Source organism: Phaethon lepturus, unplaced genomic scaffold (genome assembly GCF_000687285.1).
Source record: "Phaethon lepturus isolate BGI_N335 unplaced genomic scaffold, ASM68728v1 scaffold1382, whole genome shotgun sequence".
NCBI classification, from domain to species: Eukaryota; Metazoa; Chordata; class Aves; order Phaethontiformes; family Phaethontidae; genus Phaethon; species Phaethon lepturus.
This window is the reverse complement of record NW_010523864.1, coordinates 253,353-276,997: the sequence shown is the minus strand read 5'-3', so window position 1 is coordinate 276,997 and position 23,645 is coordinate 253,353. Positions and strand designations below refer to the sequence as shown.

The 23,645-nt window shown below is 39.8% G+C and overlaps 1 protein-coding gene across 1 annotated transcript in view; it reads right to left on the bottom strand.

Annotated features, from left to right (window-relative positions):
- LOC104617020 (sperm-associated antigen 16 protein-like) overlaps positions 1–23,645 on the bottom strand; it is a gene marked incomplete at both ends in the record, with an annotated part of 347,595 nt that overhangs the window by 97,206 nt on the left and 226,744 nt on the right. The window contains one exon of the mRNA XM_010282229.1: positions 12,133–12,259. Coding sequence (XP_010280531.1) covers positions 12,133–12,259 — 127 coding nt within the window. The remainder of the gene's footprint in view (positions 1–12,132; positions 12,260–23,645) is intronic.

Here is a 23,645-nt window from a genome sequence, read left to right as displayed (position 1 = left end):
AAAAAGCTGGAGAACAAAACCAGGAAGCCTCATTAGGCCTGTATTTAAAACCATGATTTAAGCACATCTTAAAAAGATCATACAGACCTCGTCCCTCTCGTCCGTTTCTAAAAGAATGTGCCTGAAATAGGATTTACAGAAGGGCAACAAATGAAGAAGTATGAGGAATGGCTTATGTATACAGCAGATTAAATCGACACGGACTCTTCAGCTCTGCGAAGAGAGTAGGGGAAGATGTGTCAGCGTGAAGAGGTTGAACAAGGAACAATTATTCAATAATTCCCACAGTATGAGAATCAGAATGTATCATTAAGAGATTTAAAGCAAAGGCAGGGAAGTACTTCATCATTGCTACGGCATCTGTTGGAAGCTGAAATATATAGAAGTTCCAAAACAAAAGGTCAGACAAGTTTAACAGAGAAGAGATCCGTTAACACCAGATAAAGTGAATGGGTCCCTCAGCCCTGGGAGCTCCTGATCCACAGGGCACTGGAGAAGAGTAGCAGAGAGACCTCACTGTTTACTCACTCTGGTTTTATCTATTTTCCCTAAGCATCACCTCCTGCCTGCTGCCAGAGACGGGATATTGGCAAAACAGACGTTTGCTATGACCTGGACAAGAGAAGGCTCTGGGGAGACCTTACTGCAGCCTGCCAGTACTTAAAGAGGGCTTAGAAGAAAGATGGGGATAGACTTTTTAGCAGGGCCTGTAGCGACAGGACAAGGGGTAACGGTTTTAAACTAAAAGAGGGGAGATTTAGACTAGATCTAAGGAAGAAATTTTTCACGGGGAGGGTGGTGAAACCCTGGCCCAGGTTGCCCAGAGAGGTGGGAGATGCCCCATCCCTGGAAACATCCCAGGTCAGGTTGGATGGGGCTCTGAGCACCCTGCTCTGGTTGAAGATGTCCCTGCTCACTGCAGGGGGGTTGGACTAGATGGCCTTGAAAGGTCCCTTCCAACCCAAACTACTCTATGATTCTATGACCCAGAAACACTCCATTTTTGCTATTCTGTGTTTCCAGGCAGGATCACTGAGCTATTCCACACATGTTCATTTACAATATAAAATGTGAAAAGCGGAATGATGTTTGACATGAATCCAACATTAAAAGAACTTTCCGTCTTCACCACCACTCCCTCTTTTGCTTTATTCTAGAAGGGGAAAAAAAAAGGGGGGGCGGGGTTTAAATAAGATACTTCCTTTTTCCACTCAATTTACTTTAGAGACGAAAGAGTACAGATAAGTAGATTTTACCCTACTCCCCAGATAGACAGATAACAGCTCTACATAAAAGATATTTTCACAAGCTGAAAGACAGGCAAAGAAATAAAGTTCATTCCAGAGGAAAAAACAAAACAAACAAACAGTTCAAATATCCAAGTCAGGCTTTGGAGGCTGTTTATAGAATTTCTTTTCCTCCTTAATTTCCCATTCACCATCATGCATAGTACTTTGCCACAGAAAGAGAATTAAAATACTTAATTTTGCTGCCCAAAAGTCTCAGTACATGAAATGTCTTTCTGCCCAGGAAATGAGCATGTGCTTGCTGGTGTGAGCCTTTACAAAAGGACAAGCAGTATTTACAAGAAGTTTGAAAACTTCCTGGTGAATATCCACCTGGAAAAAGTGAATATGCAAGTTTTGCACTCTCTCTCCCCGGTTCGTTATATAATCCTAAAATTGCATCCAATTTTCTCTGAGGAATAGTTCTGCATAAGCGTAACTTAAATGCCTCAAAGGCATCTAAATCATTATTTTCTTACTAGTGGAACAACATTAAAAACAAAGAAATGAAGATCATGCTTTCATGACAAAGGGGATTTGTCTCAGGCTTGAAATTCATTTCAAGCCAATAGGTTTGTTTTGTTGGCATGCAGGCTTGACAAAAAGAGGCTGGCAGATAACGGTGGTAGGAGCATTTTTTCCTTTTCAGCAAATACGATGCCTTTCTGTGTACATTAGACCACCATTTCAGCCACTTCTGACTGCTAGCAGCAACGGAATAACTGCAGAGATGCCCTGAACTTTGTCTCACTCACCTTTTTCCATCTGGCCCATGAAACGCAAGCAAGACTCCTAGATTGGTTCATAAAAAATAACAAGCACTCCTAAGACATCTGTATGGAGATCATATTGTTAATCAATTTATTTTGCATAGCCCCATGGATCACTTGCTATTGATGATTACGCATTTTAGCTCCTGTGACAATTTGTCAATAAAATAAAAATTTAAAAAAAGCTAAGGACAGCATACTTGTAACTTAAAGATGATCCCTTTCTTGAAAAGAGATGCCACTTCCCAAGCTCTGAAAAGAGCTATCTCATGAATATATTTCATTTACCAAGTGGAAGAGCTGCTCAAGGAATCAAAACTTTCTTGGTAATCACAATACAGGTATCCAGAGGTGAACAATTTTCTTTTAAGAGTTCAGTTACTTTTAAAAATGAATATTGGAAAAATAGCAAGTTTGATAAAAACATAGGTTTTGAGTTACTGAAAGTGTGTTATTCCAACTCAACTTAGACTGGCATAGCTTTTACTCGCAAAAGTGGAAAGCTAAGTACTGTTTACAGATTGTTTTGAAGTTTTTCTTACATGAAAGCGTTCAAAGTGTTCATTCAAAATATGACCTTGGCTTCTTGAAACGGAGAAGAATGGTGGGTAAGTAGAACAAAATTACCTAAATTATCCTTAAGTTTAAAACAACATACCTGAGTTACTTAGGTTGTCACAAGAATTACTTTTTTCTCCAAAGCATCCAATCCCAATGGCCTCCGTCTCCTTCTCTCTAAGTATTTGCTTCCCTTAAGCAAAACCACCTAATTTCTTCTTTTCATAAGCATATGTTCTACGCTCCCAACACAATTCTGGATCGGTCCACCAAGCTCCCAGTTAACTAATGACTCTTGGTTAGTGCCATGTAACATGAAAATGAGATGAATGAATTATATATTTCATTTCAACAGTGACGAAGATGCAAATCGTTGTCCCCTTACAGATTCCCTGACCTATCCAGTCCTTGGCAGAGGTGATCATGGCTGTTCTCTCTTGCACGTTTCACACATAGAAAGTACACACAAACACTAGATCAATATAATACCTTATTTCAAAAATCCCTTTCTTTTATTACAGGATATGAATGATGAATGCAGTATTGATTAATTTATTTATATACAATACAGATGCTTTACTCAAAACACAAGGCCTGGATAGCTGTCAATATTTAAGAGGAGCTTTCATGGAAGAAAGGCTGTGATGACCTTGAGAGGTCCTTACTCCCTGACTGTCTGCAGGCATAAGTTAGTCAGGAGATGAAGCTCTTGTACCTAAGCCAGGCTGGAGGTAGAGCTGTGCAATTTAAGTGAAAGAAAGGAGTTCTCGTTCAATCGCTGTAAATACATTCAAAGTGGGAATTTGCTAATTGTAGCACTCTGTAAGCTGGAATTAATACAAACAATAAATACAAAATAGAATGCATGAACCTAGTAAAGTTACAAAAGCAGTACATGCTAGAGATGAGATGTTGAATACATTATTATTTTAAGACTTGTGCCTAGTGTAAATAAGATTAGAAAAAAACCAACCTGGTGCAAACCATTTTAATTCAGTTTGTGGATAGCTGCTTGGAGAATCAAAATTTTGATCAATTATGCCCCACTTGGGATGCATAAAGCTCCAATTTTCACCTTCTGTTAGTTTAATACAAGGATGGCAAAAATCTTGTGGACATTCTCTTCATTCACTTTTGGAACAAACAATTTGCTCATCACCATGTTTCGGCTCACTGCCTGAGCAGCTAAAACTGTTGCTTCTCCTTGAAGGATAACATTTAACCAGTCAGATAACAATCCATTCAATCTGGGGTCCCTCAAATAACCCTAACAGGACAATATATTGCTCTAACGAGGCACAACCCTGGCTTCCAGAACACTGGTTTTAGGCTGGGTATATGCAGGCAAGTGAGATAGGAATATTTAGTACTACAGTATCTACTTGAAAAAGGCTGGCTCTATTAAATAGCTGTCCATCTTCTGGCACTCCAGGGAAGGAAGAATTCCTCTCTAACAAAGATGAAGGGAATATCAATGGGGCTAATCTCTTCAAAGTGCTCAGCGCTCATAGCAATTGCCTGCAGTAGTACACAATCCCCACCCTCATTAGCTCAGCAAAGAAAACACAGCCAGAGACAAAATACTATCCGGCAGCTAGGACAAAAAATGTAAAATAAGGGGTTTCCAAGCCACCTCCCTTTCCTTTCCAAAAGACAAATATTTCATGCATTTTAAATTATGTGTGTACTGAAAATAAAGTCATATATTTTAAGAATCCCTTTTCTTTTCTTTCCAGCATATTTAAATATTGTGGAGTTTGCTCATATTGAAAAACGGTCATGACACAACAGAAATACTGCGTGGCACAACTCTACTCCTGATGAACAAAGGGGAAAAATTCATGACCAACTTTTTCCCTTTTGAAAAACTGCAACAGTCAGAAATAAGGAGAGTGGCAGTTTCATAACCCAATGAAACAAGGAGACAAGATGATCTGTCAATCAGCTCATATTTGTGGAAGTTCCAATCTATGGAACTTACTGCCTCCAAATTAGAGAATTTTATGGTCAGGAAAACAAATGTTGAGATCGAGAGAAATTAAATACAGCAGCACTGAGGGGAGAAGTGAGAATTACAAAATGAGAAATTACTGTTGAATAATGTAGTCTTCCAGCACATCCTTTCACTCCCATGCTGACCACAGGAATCATTAAGGATGGTCAACAGATGTTGTAAGCGCTCCTCAGAGAAAGAGGGCTGACACGGACGTGTTGCCAATCTGACTTCCAAGACCAACCAGCACGATCAGGACTAGAAAATAGGTCATGGGTTGTGTAAACCAACTCAGACCACATGAGAATCTCTCCAGGGAGCCCACTAATGGATTCATCAGTTCAAACATGCAGGCTGGGCAGGCTACCTGGGGACAACACATCAATATTGGTGCATTGGCTAAGAGCACGCAGTTGGGGCAACAGCGTTTGCTTATTACAAAGCTCTGCCAAAGCAGGGATTTCAGCTTCAAGGACAAAGCACAAAACCTTTCTTCTAGTATGGGTGCGGTGAACCAGCCCACCACCATTCCCTCTAGCCAAGGTATAATTTTTGAAAGTCTTTTGCTTGTATAAAAACAGCTTGGTTAACAAATGGTGGACCTGAAAGTTTATTTCCCACAGATCAGTTTAAAGTAGGGATGCACATTCAGACATGGACCAAACACATATCACAGACTTTAAAAGTGTCTTTCATTCTCCCTGTAATCCTTGTCTGATTGTTGATTGATGATTCCTTTGTTATGAAAAGTTTTGTAAAGGGAAACTCAAGTTTGGAGTAACAAGAAAAGACAGCGAGATGGACAAGACAAAGGAGAAATGAAGACTCACCACTGCTTGCAACTTGCCAGTGTGAAGTGAAAGGCCTGACTTTGGCGTTTAGCCCTATCCCACTTTGGAAGGAAGGAAGAAGAGTTTTTCCTGACTGATTGCTGCTTGGCCCAGTTTCTGCACAAGTGTCCCCTGCGTTGGCCTGGCAGAGGAGGCACGCACAAGAACAGTGCTCGGACGCAGAGCACTGACACAGCACTTGGAGACGAGCCGAAGCCAAGAAAGCGAAGACAAACTAAAAAAGCTGATCACCAAATAAAGAACAGAGAACTAAGAGATGTGAGTGGCTGCATTTGTGCTCATCAAGCAAAACTTGTAAGAATGTGGATCAATTATATCTCAAAGAAACAGAACATGTGAATCCTTAGTTTGTATAGAAAAGATGCCGTGAAAACACACTGATCTTACAGTGCTGAATCCATAGCGAAGAAAAGGATTCTGATGGGACAGACATTACACAATTCATGATGGCAGAAAGGAGAGGAACAGTGATGTACAAGATTGTAGCTTATGCTTTATGAATAGACTGGAGAAAAGCCTGAATGAGAAGCAGAGCAGGCAGCAAAAAATAAGGAAGATCTAGTCTCGATTTTCTAAGTAAAGAGCAAATGTTTCAAAGGAAATTGAAAGATCTGTTCTAAAAACACCGCTTGACCACCTTGCCGCCCTGTTAGGTGGAGCTATAGCACTGTGGCGAGTCCAAACTGATTAATAACCAGAACTGGGAGTTGTCTGAGCTCTGTGTGAAAGAGCAAATGCCAGGACAAATCCAAAGAATTATACCTATATCTATTTCAATCTATCTATATATCAAGCTCTCTTTGCATATTCGGCATCAACGCACAGAGTTTACCATGTTCATGCATGAGTGCCCCATCAATGCATGCATGAGTGCCCAATTAATTCATGCATGAGCGCCCAATTATCTTATGCATGAATGCCCCATCAGTTCATGCATGTGTGCTCCATCAGTTTATGCACTGACACCCAGTTAATTTACACGTAACCCCCCGCTTAGTTTACATGAGTGCCCCATCAGTTCATGCATGGATATACACCCACGTTGGGTCAGGGACAACTGTGGCCAATGGGTGACCTACAGTGAAGAGGCGACAGCCTGGCGCAGTAAGAAGCACAGAGGAGCGGCAGACAGAAGCCATTACACACACAACCCCAACCTCCCACATTACCTGTTGCTGCACCAAAAGAATTGGTATGATGGAGCACATCCCGCAGAGAAAACAAGGCAAGCAGGGACTAGGAAGGAGGGGAGGAGAGATGTTTTGCTTAAGCCGGGACTGGGAAAGGGGGAAGAACATCATTTACTTCAGCGCTTGTTTAATTCTTCATGTTTTCTTTTTTTCTCAATACCCAGACTCAGTAATAAGAAGTTTTTGTTAATTGGCAATAACTTAAAGTTAAGTAAAAATTTCCCAAGTTGAGACTGTATTGCCTGTGACAGCGTATACATAGTCACAATTGAGGTAGGGACTCAGGCATTGAACCACAAGGGGAAAAGCACCCTGAGGAATCAATTGGTGTTATCAAGTAATCTGCCTTGGAGATTAAAGAACACAGAGCAATAAAGTGTTGTAATGAAAAAAGCTTTTTAGTCAGAAATGGGGGTCATAGGGAAAAACACACATTAATGTCGGCACATAATTGCACTATACGGACAAAATCAGATGCCGCTCAGAAGATTATCATGGTAAATCCTGCACTAGAGGATTTTTCTCCCACCAAGCATGACTTTAACTGTAAGCAAGAGGGAGACAAATACTAAAAGCAAGCTTCAGAAACTGCAAGAAGAGTGAGGTAAAGAGTCAAGACCTTGTCCTGCTCTGGTTCTCTTGATACCTGGACACAGGCGCCTCCGGAGATCAGAGCGGTGCAGGTGCATCCCCTGCTCGCCCCACATCCAGCCGCCAATTGCAAAATCCACTGTACAGCTTCCCAGCAAAGGAGAGCGTCTTCCATCACAGAAAAATCCCCCACCTGGTCAAGATGAAGCTTTATCTACTCGGTGCCACTTAAGCGGTACGAAATCAATGAAAAATGTGAAGAAAAGGAGGAGAAAAGACAGACACCTGGCACCTCAATACCAGGTTGCTTTTGCAGCCGATATACCAACCGAAATTGAGGAAATCAAAGAGAAAATTGATTGGGCACCTCACTGCAAGATCAAGTCTCTAAATAAACGAGACTGCCATATAATAAATCAGTATTATTTAGGTTTCCTTTAAGAAATAGAATATAGACTCAACTATGCACATATACATTTAAAAATACAATTTATACTCCTGAACTTTTTCCCTCAATTTACCAGGACTATTTCTGCCAGTTCTGTTCTGAGCACAGAAATTGTTACCAGATAAGGAATCTGAAAACTGCAATTCTGGAACTTTACCTGAAGACTCGTTATCAGCAGAAAATCTAACAATCTCTGTGCCTCCATCCCTCGAGGCCTGCGTGGATCACCTGCGGCTTTAATATCAGCAGTAATAGCCCAAATAATGTAAAGTGCAAATACTGAAAATGCTTCAGCAATAGCATCCCAGAAAATCCTGTCAATAATTCTGTATTCAGTAAAGGGTGGGTAATATAAAGAAACAAATTCTTTAGACCACTATAGTACACCAAAAACAACTCCAGACCTGACAGCAAACAATTGTCACTCATTGGATTAATGGCTGTCTCATGGTAACGGTCCTGTGTAATGTTATGCAATGTGTAATTAAGCAAATTAAGCTTGATTTTAGACAGCAACGCTGAGAAGTTACCCTGACCCCACCACGGCTGACAGAGTACCATTTGTTGAACAGTCACTTCGTAAAACAATGTGTCTCCTGCACCCGCAGAATCCCTATCTCCTAAAATAAACCACTTCTATCACAAGGTACTTTTGATCCTGGCATTTCTCAGCTTCCACATTAATTTACAACCCTTACAATCTCTTAATATACTCTACCTCTAAATAAGATAGGTACATATTGCCCTTTGAGATACTGAGAGGCATTGTAAGGCTCTTTATTTGTGCTCTGGAAGAAGAATCACATACCCTTCACACCTCTTCAACTCTGAGAGTAACGTTGCCCAGCTTGGATGGGAGCAGGTTAAATGATAACACCTCATTGCATCTCCAGATCTCAAAATATAGCGGCGTATTTTTCCAAATATTGTTTGCTTTCCCTTGGCATTATTGTAACTGCTATTGATTTTGGACTGTTGCTCTGGTAGCGGGGTTTGCTTGGTTTGTTTGTTTGTTTTAATGCATTATGATAATAAATAAGTGTCGTAGCATATGAACTACAATCCTCTACAGCTTCTCTAACTCTTACATACACAAGCGCTGTGTTGTGATTAACTGTATCAAGTACATTTTCTAAACAGCAACTGGAAAGACGAAAGGTGATGACAAGAGGGTGTTTAAGGGATTCATGAATGCTACACAAAAATATAAGCACATGGACATGCTGGTTAACTTGCATATGAAAAAATAAAAGCGAATTTAGTTAAAAAATTGGTTACATTATGGTCCATCTTGCACAGCAATGACAGTTAGTTCCCCTCTGAGGCCATTCACAGCATGCAGAATTCAAAGGACGTGTTCCTTTGTATTTCTGGTACCAAGCATAGTATTGAAGATCATTCCCCCAGGGGGCTGAGTCCCAGCCAGCTCCATCACCACCTCTCATTGCAATACCATAAGATAGTTTCAGAAAGGCTGGGCAAAAAAGAAAATCCACATAAAGTGCAATGGTAATTAATCATGTAATTAATTTATCCTCATTCACAAGTATGCCATATTGAAAAGTCCACCTCTAGGCTGAGCTAAAGAAAAGCTAAGGCAGAGTGGAACTAAAGCAGAAAGATTTACACACAAGATTTTTAAATTAACTTATTTAAGATCCGAGTGTGGCTCTGATAAAGGACAAAATGGCTTTACGGTCAAGTATTTATGTCATAAATAGCATTCGGATCCCCAGAGTTAGTAAGGGCCATCCCCAATAATGCCATCAGAAGAATCTCAGTAACTTACGAAGTCATTCTTGGTACTAGCTCTTTGTTAAGCAACTCCCATCCAGTGCACGTCATACCGACAAAAGACAGTACCACTGAAGAGCAAAAGGTAAGATGTGTTTGTCTACATTGCACTTGCAATGACAATTACTTGAAAAGAACACAAAGGAAAACCAAATAAAAATCTTCTATTACTTGGGGCCTTACTATCTCTGACCTCAATCTCGTTTGCTGATACCGCCAAACTTTTCATAAACCCCTTCTATCATTATTAGCTGTAATTTAAATAATTACTGAGCAGAAGAAAAAAACCTGCTCAACCATAGTTCTCTAATCTAGTAATTAAATCCACCTGTAAGATGCTGAACAATTTGTTTCCAGTGTCTATGACTATCAATGCAGTCAAATATTTACACTAGGTGGTATAACATCACCAGGAGAGACTGAGGGATACAGCTGGAAATTAAGTCACGCCTTGATAAGGTCAGAAAAATCCACCCAAGCTTCTCCACAGACAGAGGTCCCAAATGAGATAGATGTCCCATGCACTACAGGCTGTTGAACATGGGATATATTCTTCCATCACCATTTGTTTTTGGAGTATTCTGGCTGTTTGACTTATTTCAATACGGTTATTATTTTTAGTTAACTCCACTGGAATGACTGACTGAATAGTTTAGATTGACCAAATCCATGAATTACTGTTTAGACAAGCAGTACAGGAACACGCTGGATCATTTTACCTAGCCCTCTGCTGTTGCAGACGAGCACATCATTCAGCCTCTCTCACTGATGTACGAAGGGGCCATTTTAGGATTATTCAGGCTAAGTCTGGTTTAGCTAGCTTGACAACTCTGGTATTAGCAAAAAAACCCGACGACGACATGGTGTCAGCGTGAGGTAAACACCCAGAAACCCAGGGTGCCAGCGATACTCATCCCAGACTGGGTCCCGCGCTGCATTGCTAGCAGTCACCAAACCAGCTGCACCCAAGCAAGCCCACGTTCGCTAAATGATACCGCAGCATCCCCCCGGATGCAGCGCAGAAAATGCATTCCTTCCAGCCACTCGTCGAGTAAATTAAAAACCGCTCCATAACAACTAGATGCTAGTATGCTTGTATTTCTGCAAGGTACCTGTTCAGAACAGGCGTTGCCTTTTCAGGCTGTGCCCGTGGGCAGTGCCCGGTACGCCGTGCCCTCCGTCCCCAGGTAGGTGACGTCGGCGCTCTCTCTCTCCGAACAACAGGAACTGCAATAGTCTCTTTCAGCTAGATACTTTCCTATCTCTAGCTAGACGCGATTGCATCCTGTTGCATTATGCCTCGCTGTGATCATCCATCCCAATTTGATATCTCTGTTGGGTGGTTACTCCTGCAGAGAAAATTTTGGATTTTATCCAAATGATGGAAAAATTTGCCCATTTAGATTACCTGAAGCTGATAACCTTTCTACTGGAAAGCTTCCATCTGGCCAGAAATGGTGCTACTGTATATTTCAGGAATACGATTCCTTTGTGAATGACACAACATTATACTCCAGAAACAAAAATGCAAAACTTATTCAAATCCTCCCGCACAAAAAATGAGCTCTTACTCCAAACTGCAGACATAAATGGAATAGTGGTTCAATTTGTCTTTGGGAAGCTGCCAAAAATGGACAGTGTCAAATGCATTTTTTTCCCCTTGGAAATGAAAATACCTTATCTAATGGTACAGCAGAGAGATCTGTGAAATCACTATACAAATAATACAGAATTTGATGGCAAAGTTCTCTGCCAATATACGTGACTCAATATATTGATACTGTGTTCCACAGTATGTGGGTCATTATGACAACATATCATACTATTATTTTTGTTTAATGATTCCTTAATTATCTCCCATATTCTATTGAAGCATTATATTTTATGCACATAACATATAATGCAAATGTGTAAATATTTTTCAGTATGCCTATATCTATAACATTATATATTATTGTATTATATCATGTCATATTGTACTACCTTTGAGTAACAACAATTTCCTAAGTTAGGATCTAATTCCGTGCTGCAACATGAATGCTTGTTTGTGTTTTGGAACTGAAGATTAATATTGGTTTTAAAACAAGAAAAAATGTTTTACAACAGCCCCTCTTCAAATGAAAATGCACATTCACTCACAGTATTGCTGACATGGTAATACACGGCTGATGATGACAGATAACTGGTTACTTCAATTCTTTGTGCATAGTAAGCAGTCCTGTCAACACAATGAAGTTCTGAGGCAATTGTAAGAGAACTTAGGAAGATTGGTTATGAAATGCAACTACAGAATTAGCAAATAAAAGAACAAACAGTAACGGAGAATAAACATCACCGGAACATAGGCAATCTCACAAAGTTTTTTATGCCCAGCAATCAGTTCTGTATTTTATGTAATATTTTTGTAACTAATTGAACTTTTTGTTATTGCATGTTTTTCATTTCATATAAATGGACCATTAGTCCAATTTGCCAATCTCGTCCATAGAAAACAAGTGTATTGATCATTGGCACAATCAGGCATCTCCTCTTTAAAATTAACACATCTATGCTGTCTCACACATGCTATCTGGCTGCAGAACCCGAGAGAGATTAGAGAGATTTCAAAATAAACCACATCTTAGGGAGAAGAAGTTGTTTTAGAATCCTACCGGAGTGATCAAAGATGACCTGGTTGGCAGGACGTGGGCCTGCATCTACAGATAAAATAGGGACCACCTTCCGAATGTCCCAGAGCTTCATCACGCCGGAGGAGTCACAGGAAGCAATTGTATCACCCTGCCAAAGTTGGAAACAAAATAAAGGCATCACTTGCGTACTTCTGCAAAGAAGAAAGCATATGACACAGGGCTGGATACCCACTGATGCCAGACATAGTAACTGTACGTATTTAAATAAATGCAAGTTACTATATGTGAGTTTGTAACAGCCTCTTAACAACTATGTTGGCTCAAGTAGCAACAATACAATATGACTTTTAAAGAGAACAGTTCAGGAGAAACCATAAGTAAAAAAGAGAAAAAGGATTATTTTGAGTTCTGATACCAGAATCCCCCCCATCACATGGCTTGTGATCATACCTTTTCTTCTCTCAGAGACACAGGAATGGTCCTTTAGCCCTGACTTTTAATTTGTCTACTCATGTTTTCCATGTGAAGCGTATGACTAGAGCAGAACAGACACTCCTCCATCGCTGTACATTCATTAATAGCCATGCTAAGGACAACCTCACTCATTTCAGTGAGCCAGAAGCATGCAGGGACTACCTATACAAGGAAAGATAGCAGGACCATGTCTGCCCCATGCCTGTCTTCAATATTAATTTGAAAGAAAAAACAAACTACAACTAATGAAGTGGCATAAGTATTTTGAACATGTAGCATATGAACAAATGCAAAACTCAAAGAAGGCAGGTAAAGGATGCCCAAACATTACTTTGTTTAGCTAATTCCTGCCACCATAACAGAAAGAAACCCCCAGCTGCTAATGCAGAAACATTTACTTCCCATTTTAACCTCCAAAATCTGAAAACCAGCTCAGCTGGTGTGCACGCAGAGTTATCAAAGTCAATGTCTTTTCCAATTTATGCAAGAGTGTAAGATTAGATTAGATTAAAGGATATTGTTTCGAAGGAGAATCACAATGGTATGGAGCTGAGAATCAGGTAAAACATGGGTTAGATACTGTAATCATTACTTTTTTAATATTAAGTTAACTTTTATGTCTTTCCTGTAAATAATAACTCCACACATTTTCTTGCAGGTATCTAGCAAACAGAGAAATTAAGATCTGAATAATATCCATTACCTTCTCAAGTAGAAAGTAATGGCCTGCAAAGGACTACCACAGTGTAAGTATAATGAAATCTTCAGGTTCATTTGGAGATCTAAAACATCAAAACTCCATTCTGGCTTGTTACAGGGACTAATACAGAATAACACCGAGAAACCAAGTAATCATTGCTTGGAGAATTCAGCTGTCAATGTATAAGCTCTCGGCACTCACTCTTCTGCAAAAAAAGCTCAGTAACCGTAACTACATCCCACCTCGACAGTGGTGCTGAGCATTATGGAAAAGCTATTTCTTTAACTATCTTGCCAGCTGTACCCACCTGATTCTCTTCCATTTCATCTGGCTCCTTTCATGAAGTTCAGCCTATACAAACAATGCGGTCAAGCAGGCCATTTGGGAAACAAACAATAAAAAAAGCCCAAATACAACAGCTACTCTCCAAATTCTTGTATGGCTTGCACTCGATCTCAATAACGCAAATTTTTAGTGGGAAAAAAAAAAGGCATTATCATGGATATGAGATTGGAAAAGTCAACAAATACAGTCCCTTACTCTTACAAGCAATGCTTTCATATGCTTGCTGTGATAAAAGTAATTAATTCCAGATTGGTAACAGTTCCCCCCGATGCTGATCTAGGACCTGCCTGTTCTTGCATTTACAAATCTTTCAGCCCGTAACTATAAAATGAGAGTTTAAAAGTACTTGTTCACATGCAGTCTATATCCTTTAAGTTAAATACAAGGAGTTTTTTGCACAAATACTCCTCCCTTCTTCCCTGTCCCTGATGCATTTCACTTACAGTATCATTCATATTCCCCCTCTATTTTCTGGGCTAAACAGCTAAAGCTCTTCCTTCTGTCCTCCCCACCCTTTTCAGATAGCACGGAATCTGGATTAACTATGAATGTACCCATCACTGACTTTTATAAAGCAACTCTTGCAAAATTGATCACCAATTTTGGAAGCCTATTCTGAGATCCCTGTAACCTGAGTCTGAAAGAGGTGAAAGATGCGTATCTCAGCTGAGCAGAGGTTTCAGTGAAGCGGGAACGCAGCAGCAACTATGGAGTGGGACACACACAATCAAGGGACGTCTCCTTTCCTTAGGTCATTATCTATCACTGCTGTAAAGGGAAGAGGAACTGAGTATATACGTGTAGAAAGATCCCTCCATTCCTCACTGTAAGTGCTCGGCTTCTGGACCAGCTCTCCACACCTCACCATCCTCCCTCTCTTCATATTCTTCTGCAACGATTATGTCCATCACTATCAACAGTCCACATAGGAAATCACTAGTATCATTAGTTATTTATACCCATTATTTCATAACCTCTAATATGACTTTGACATATTCTTGCATGTTACTCCCGATTTTTTTTTTTCTATCCATAAAAGCATTTTAGTAAATAATACCTTTTTGGGGGGTCGTGGTTTTGTTTTCTTTTAGAATATGCCTGTCTTCAAACTTTGTATGTGTTCAGTGTACTTCAGTTCAATAAATGGTCCTTAATTGCAGCTTTGGTAACTCCGCAGTTTTGAACTAGATCAATGGACAGCCCATGTGGGTAAGACTGCACATAACCCATGCAGTGCAGTTACAGCAGACGCTCCAGTGGGTGCTCTGTGACTCCTCCTTATGTCATCAACAGCTGTGTCTGTGGATTTTCAATACGACCTTTCTCTCAAGTAACAGCATGGTTCAGCTAACAGATCATAATAGCACCAAGAATGCTTCACTGAAATAGTTGATTGATAGCAAACATTGATCAGGGACAGTCCCTGCTGCAAAGAGACTGCAACTGTAGAGCTGACTTTGACCTTTGACTGGCCCTGATTAGGGATCATTACTAGTTGCATAATTATGAGGAAAAACAAACCAGATCTACCTTTATTACAGGTTCTTCTTTCTATGAATTTATTTTGCTACAGTAGCTGGCACACCACAAGAGAACATCCATACCCCATCGTCTTTCAATCTTGCCATCTTAATCTCCGCCATATTTATTTTCTCCCATTTCTACCACAGATCCGTAGGAAACACAAGGATCCTCCTTGTGAATGAACACAATGAACCTCCTCTACCGCAGGGATTTACAGAATCAAATCGTTCGTAGGCACCAGATATATCAAACCACCCTAACTTGTTATTTAAACTCTTTCACAAGGTGATTTGTGGCCACATCAAGAAGGATGAGCCCCCCTGATCCTTGCAGATACGATCTGAACAGAAGCAGTGATGGAGAAACCTGGTCTGGGAGCACCACTCCACAGGCTAGGTGCTGTGTAAACAAGCTAGAGAAGATGGTCCTGTTCCAAAGGGTTTACAGGCTATCTTAGTAGCAACAACAACCGGTTCTTGCTGACAAAAGCCTGCAGACTTTTAACCAATCTCCTCCCAGATGCCCGGTATAAACACACTGTGCATAAAGTGCAACACACAGTAGCATTATTTCGCCTGATTTCCATGAAAAGGCAGCAGACCTCATCTGCAAACAGAAGAAAGAAAACATAGGGTTCTGATGGGAACATGTCAACACATGCAAACTTTATCAGCAATAAATATTTAAATAAATGCATTAATTATTACTTTATCAGTAATAATTAATGCATTTAATAATAAGTTTGTGGACAGAGTATGCTGTGGACAGCATACTCTGTCCACAAACTTATTATTAAATGCATTAATTATTACTGATACCTAGGCAGCTGCTACATTAAAAACACACCAAAAGGATTTTGTTAATGAGCCAGCTATTACATTTCGCCACTTTTTCACTTGATATCATCGCTATTACATACCTATTCTAAACCAAGTGAGCTGGAGATGTGGGATAACAACTTTTCAATAGGAAGGAATAAACCAGGAATGTAATAAAGCTTAAGGATAATTTGATGTTACATGCCATTCAAAGAAAAAGAAACCGGTAAGTCCTATGTTAAACGAACTCATTTGCATCTGGCCAGGGGCCATTTTCAAAAACTTTAAAGCGGAATCACTTTGAATTCTCCTATGAGCTTTTGGCTTTTTCATTCCTTTTACAGTTACTATTTTAGTTATTCATGGAAGAGCCCTCTGCCTTGCTCTTAATTTTCTCCCTTCTGTTTTGCCACATTTGAAGTCTTTTTTACGATGTCTTTTGATGACATATTTTACTGAACTGCAAGCTAGACCATGAGGGCTTGACTGATTTGCCTACATGTAAAAGGAGGAGACAATGAGATCCAAGGAGAAAATGTGCAAAAGCAGATTCCCGTGGTACTGATTTTCATTTACACTACATTTTATGCTGAGCCACAGCTCAGTTCTATTACTTCCTCTAATCAAAGAGCATGTAGAACGATTCATAAAACTGGTAAGACTTGCTTCCTATTCTATGTAATCAAGTTAGTACTTTTTTTGTGTGTGCACACTGAAGTAATTAAAGAATTTATACAAGGATTCAATTAGTCTGGATTCAAAGACTGGTTCTGTTCCAGGCTTCACTTAAAGGACTTTGCAAGTCCTTTAATTGCCTTTACAGTTCCACCCTCCAGTCCTTACCTTCCCTGCCAACTTAATGAACATCTTTATAGCACAGAAGACCGCCCATTAACATGGCTATGCTCAGCTCCATATATATCATAATCCCACTCGCAACTTGCAAACCACTGTAACACAAATAATGATAACATCAGGAATTAACAAATTTATGTAATTTCCAGGAATTTTAAAAAATTCGTTTCCTTCTTTAATTTTTTTTTTTAAATGGGACTAATCACCAGGTACACTTTAGGCAAGTATTTCCTGAAAATTGCTGTTTCATATCAGCGATAAGGATAAAAATCTGAATCATTATGTCCCATGCTTATGAACACACCTCTGGATTTATTGCTGAAAGTTCAATAATATATGAACTGCAACAAGTAGCTTTATCTAACTTAGACTCCAATAATCTCCTCCCAGGAGTACCCGCTTCAAAGCTTAATTCCAAAGGCAAGTCAGTAGTTTTCGTGACCTTTTGCAAATGTTTTTAAAAAGGCAAAATAGCGAGTGAACAGGCAAATCATTTTCCCTGTGACAAGTTCATATCAAATCAATCAAGTTTACCAATCTGCAAGTCTTTTGTCTTCAAAACAGATGTAGCTCCTGTATGAAGTGTATTTTAAGGGACTCCTAGGATGACTAGACTGAGATTTTCATCAACTTCAGTGGAAACAGATTCAAGCTCTAGGCCCCTTACTAACTAGAAAGAAGCTTGATAATTGTTTTCCCTTTCCATTACTGTTGGGAATCTAGTTGACCTCTGGCATAACAAAGGGCTGATAAGCTTGTTACTGGTCTTACCAGTCTTATTACCAGTCTCCGAACTAAGTAAAAGGTGTTTCTTCTGCGTACATAAGGCGTAGTGGAAACTCCTTGCATTAACTGCCCGTAGACAAAGTGGCCACATGAGGAATAGCTCCAGCTACCTCAAACTGAGACAGACTCAAATAATCTGCGATCTCTAAGATGCTCCCTGTGGGACACATCCTAGTCATTTAACTCAACCACCATTTTATATGCATTAAAGTGAATATTTTTAAGAGAAGGGATCATTACCTCCCACATTTACAGCATGAAGCACATCAGAAACCTGATAAGAATTATTACCTCAAGCCTTGTTATAATGCAAAAACTAACTACACTCAGAAAAAACAACAGGGGGCACACACGCATGGCAGACAGAGTCCCATCCCTGTGCCACCCCATCCCGCGGGGTGGAATTGGGCTTTCTGAGCAGCAGCGAGCAAGGGCAGAGGGATCTCAAGAGAATCCAAGCAGGGGTGGTGTTACAGGGAAAAAAAATTTAACGTGCAATTAAGCCAAATGAATTATGTAAAGCATGATAAAGATGGAGGAAAAAATGCAGATGTAGTCCATTATTAGACTGATGACTAATCAATCACCACCCATTTTTAAAATATCAGGCTTAAATCATCCCAGTTTCAAATGAAAATAGAATCTTTTTAGAAAGACTTAGCCCAGCAAAAATACAGAGCTACACGGATTACCACTTTGAAAGTGCCATGGCCTATTTTTACTAATTATTTTCAGGAAGAGTGGGCAAAAAGGGGTCATTAAGGGTTACTCACTGCAAGCGCCAGTGTTTTCCCATCTGCTTTTTTACTGGCTTTTTCTTTTTATAGTTTCAACTTCTTCATCACAATCAAAGTAACAAAGGATCATTTATGTTTACAAGACAACTGAACACCCAGAGCTCAAGCAACTGGGGTCTGGTCCTCACTCCCTGTGACATTTTTTACAGCTTTGAATAGACATGAACTGGAAGGACGCCAGCTCTTCTGGAGGTGAGGTGAATCCAAGATATTGGTGCAGAAAGAATCATCTCTCAAAGCTTCACTGCTGGTTCCTATAGAAGAACCCTCCAACTTTATTAGTAGTTCTCAGTGGATAACTCCTAATTTTGCACTGTGTAGAACTGGTACAATTTGCTGTAAGGATTTGGCTATTTTTGCCATATCTACTGTGTTTACTGATCTATTGTAATCCCTTAATATTATGGTTGAATGTGCATGTTTTGAGAGTATATTGCCTGTGCATGCTCTGGGACAAAAGCACCCTCCTCTAATCCAGCTCTACGTGCACTGTGAGCATTTGAACAAACAGGCAGTACAACAGCTATTATTAAAAAACAATAGGGATTCAAATCTACAAGAATCCATTTCAAGCTCTCTCTTACTCCCACTTACATGGCAATATCAGCACCTACCTTTACCTATCAGTTCAAAGGAGACGCCTCAGGATAACTGCTGTTTTATGCCTGGGGGAAGCAGGGATCATTCCTGTCCCAGCTCCAATTCTTTTGCTGGCTCTCACTCCTTCAGCCCCAGCAGCTAAGGTTCATAACGAATGTGGTAAGTCAAAAAACACTTTACAAACGTAATAGGGGAATTCTGCATCAACGCTTTCCTCTTTCACATGATGCTGCAGTCCAGAACACGGACATACTGATCACTTACTGTAACGAAGGTGAAAGAATGTTAGCTCATCACAACAGAAGTGCTGTAAAAATGTAGGGTTCTTCAAATTATGGTCCAAGATTAAATAGTTTGCAATTACTGCTGGTACATCCTGGGACCTGACGAGCTTCAGCTATAACATGAGGACTGTCTGCAGCTACTGGGAAGCACACAGTTGGAGACAGCAAGTCCTGGTGGGAGATGCAAAGGAGAGAGATGCACGCGGAGAAGCGCAGACTGAGGGGCGAGTGCTGTTAATGCAAACAACCAGAGCCAAGGGAACAACCAGACAGTCCTCAGAAGTTTTCGGCAGAAGGGATATTTGTTACAGATGGGCAGAGGCACACAGATGCCTCTTTCATGTGATCAGCGACCAAAAGTCTATCACTATTAGAAAGTGGAGGAGAAACAAATATATTGGGAAGTGGAAAACAATATGGATGAGATGTCTGTGCTGCTAAATGAACAGGTATGTGGGCCATTGCATACTCAGAAACTTAAAAGATATTAAGATAGAATTTTTTTACCTCTTATCCTCATTTTCTCAATGATGATTTTGATCAAGATGAAGAGTATCCTAAAATTATATTATTTCTAGGTTATTAATTTTATCCTTTCAGAGCATATGTAGACTCATAAAGAACACCCTTGTATCCTCCAAAGTAGGAGCTCCATTAAAAGTAATCAATGGAAATGGCAGAACTTTGTTGCAGCAGAATTTATAGTTCTACTGACTTTCAAAAGGATCACGGGTCTCTTGTTTGCTTACACACACTCTGCAGGCTTTCCTCTTGCTGTGTGATACAGAGGGAATCTCTCTTCCCTTTGCCACATCTAGTAGCATGAAGTGCCTTGTGATGTTTGAGGAGAACAACACATGCTAGGCCTGCAGAAGCCCTTTGCATAAATTTACATATGAAACCCAAGATCACTGCACTCCCTGCAGAGTTACTGTTAGTCATAGTTGACATTGCACTTGAAACAGTACTGCGAAGAGAGCAGTATCTTTTGCAGAGACGTTTAAAATAATCAATTTTGTTTTTCCTTTCTAACTATCAAAGAAGGGCCTTTGAATTCTGGGAGCTGTGTAGTGAGGAGATGAATGATAATTGCCATTACCAGCTTTTCTCCGTATTTTGAGAGATACCATGACTAAAGTGAAGTTAGGTGCCATCATTACCTGATTAGACACTCCTGAGAGCAATAAGCGTAACAAATTCCTAGGGTACGCCATGTGCACGTACAGGGATTTTATCATGATTCAGTTCCTTAAAATCTAAATAAGCACATTTTCAAAAACTGGGTAGTATCCACTGCAATAATGTTAAAATATAGATGTAATACATACTTTCATAAATTCGTAAGTTAGTACTAGTGGCAATACATCTATTGCTGAAATATGAAATTGTCCATTTTAAAATGCAGAACATCTAAGTCATTGAAAGAAAATAAGTGTCAGTAAACTACACGTGCTTTTTTTAAACAGAAACTATCAAAAGGAACGTATAAAACGAAAAGCTTCAACTTCATATTTGGCTCTTTATCTTGTGTTTGGGCATTTTTTTAAGGGAAACTAAATGCATAAAGAAGAGATATAAACAATACATAAAATGTATTCATAGAGGCTTGCCCAATTCTGAACTCTGATAAGCGTATTAATGTTTCTCCCAGTTTCAAAGTATTTCAGGTGAAAGAATGATCAGTTCAACAAATCTCATTACATTACTTCAAGAACTTCCTCACAAAAAAAACAGCTAAATATCAAAATAGAATAATCTGCATTCCTATCCTGATGGACTTCAGCTGTTTATTCTCAATAATTTTCAGATTAAATCAATCTGATATTCAAGTACCTTCCAGCAGTGATATTTATTCAACTACAGATCAATCACATTTTCATAACAGAGAGGCCTTTCCAAATTTGGCCCTACGTTCACTCTTGCACAAATTAATTTCAAATCCAACTTTGTATTGCATAAAGCAATGTACTACACAACCACTGTTTCAAGCACCCTGTTTCCTTTTGGCCATGACTGGATAAGTGGTAAACAGTTCAAGAGCCCTTTTACCAAACACAAATCATTGGTCTAAACTAAACCTGCTTCTCCAACCCAAATTTAGTTTAAGTCCTTTTGAAGAGTCAGCTTTGCACAAATGTGCTTTTTGTTGGAAGAGCTGTTACCTGCCTGCTTGTAACCAATGTAAAACCATACCCATAGCATCTATTCTAACAGGTAACCTGGCTATTGCAACATGAGCCCCCTTCCACACCTGACCACAGCAAACTGGGAGTGCTGGCTGAGCTGGAGGTGATCAGATTCAGCGTGAGCAGCCACATCTGGAGCCCTGGCCTCACAACTCGGCACCAAGCGCCTGCAATGATTCCCATTCAAGTCAGTGATAACAACGGCAGTGCAGATAAGAGTCTCACAATTTATCAAGAAAATGATTGTCACACGAAAGAGTTACAGGATAGAGGGTAGGGATGGTATGCTGCTTTCTCATGTATTTTAAAACATAATTTCCTGCGAAATGTCACAGAGAGAGGCAGGTTTGACTGTATGGCAGGTGAGAAATTGAATTTAAAAGGATCTAGAAGGATCTTCATAATCTGATTTTGTTTGTTTTGCAAAACGACAAGTTTAAAAAACAGCTGTTAAAATAAAAAATGAATTACGCTGGGGCCTGGTCCCACAGTGTACATCTTCCACAGGAAAGTCTGGCATGCTGAGCCAGGAGGTGCAATTTAAAAAATCCTTATTCCTTAGGATACACAAATTAATTCTTCTCTTCTAAGAAAGAAGGGCAAAGTTTTCCATACTGCTAGCAGTTTTGCATGCCAAACAGCACTTGCTTCATGTATTGTATACACAGAGGGTCACATTCACTGCAGCAACACAGAATTAAGCAAACAAAATCACATTAAAGGAGATAATATATTTTTCTTTCAGTTTTACTTATGAGCAAATGGACATAACAACATGCTTATATTTGTAAATACAGAAATACTGTACGGTCAGTTAATTATCAGTTTCTGCTGAGGATCAGTCCAAGGGCCAATCTAACCTAAAACATAGAGTTTTTTTTGAAAATTACTCAAAAACAAATTATGTCAAAAGCTAGTTAAAAACAATGCCAGGTTTTCTCTTCTTGGGCTTTACAGAGTTGTCTAAAATCCAAATGCATTAGCCCAAACCTCTGTAATGAAGAGGTGCAATAAAGCTTCATCATATGCAAATATTTAAATGTGAGCAAAATCTGATTAAAAGCTTCAATTAGAAAAGTTAAATATTTCATTTACTGCTGGTTCAAAATAAATGAATGAGACAGTATGAGGGCAGACAGCTGCCCTGCTTCCTACCCCATCTTCTCATCTACACTAGGTCCATGTGGTCCTTTTCTGGAGCACACAAAGTCTCAGTGATCATGACTAGAGACTTTCAGCCATCATGGTATATGCAGCTTGCTCCCAAGGAAGAGCAGCTGTCCCTCCCTCAATTATTTTACTTGTACAGAGTCCAGATCCTAGCAGAGGCCACATTAACCTGAAGTATGTCTTGCACTCACAGCGTCGAGACCGTGTAGAACTCCTGGGATCCAGCAAAGAGTACATACCGCAAAGGGCGGGCTGGAGGGCCTCGCCAGGCAGGAACCCGACGCCTCTTACAGAACGTGAGGTGTTAAGGTAACACCTGCAGACAGGCAGATATCCAGCTCGTAATGCCTGGCGGCAGAGATGGCTGAAAGCGATGTCTCTACAAATATCATTCTTGGGAAAAACTACGTTCGTTTTTTGCATAGCAAAGCAAGAAAAGAGGACACGAGGCAGTGTTTTTTTCAGCAATTATCAACGTTACAGTAAGATTCTTTGCTTTCCATTTCTTGATGGGTTTGAAATAATTTCCTAGAACCTACCGTCAGGAAGAACAACAAAAGAAGGTCTTCTCAAATCTAAGCTCCTCTGTGTTTCTTTGGGTAAATGTCACAAGATACTTTGTGATTTACTAAGAGTACCTGCATGGTGTCAACAAAGAGCACCAGAAGGGATTCCTGGGTTTAAGAAAAAATTTTAAAAATCGATGCTGTGGTAAATGAAAGAAAGATATAAACCCTGAAGCTGGAGGAGAGAGGTCCTGTGGCAGAATGAGCTAACCTCACCTCTCATAATACAAAGTGTTGAACGCTTAAAACAAAAGAAGGTGAATTTGCTTGACCTGTGATTACTTTCAGCGTTAGTAATCTTGACAGGACTGGATTTAAAATCTTAAACAAAAAAATTACATTGGGGAGAATAGAAAGGCTGGTTAATTCCAAGTTTCTGAAGGCAACTTGGGCCTTGATTAAACAAACTTCAATACTAACAGATTTCCG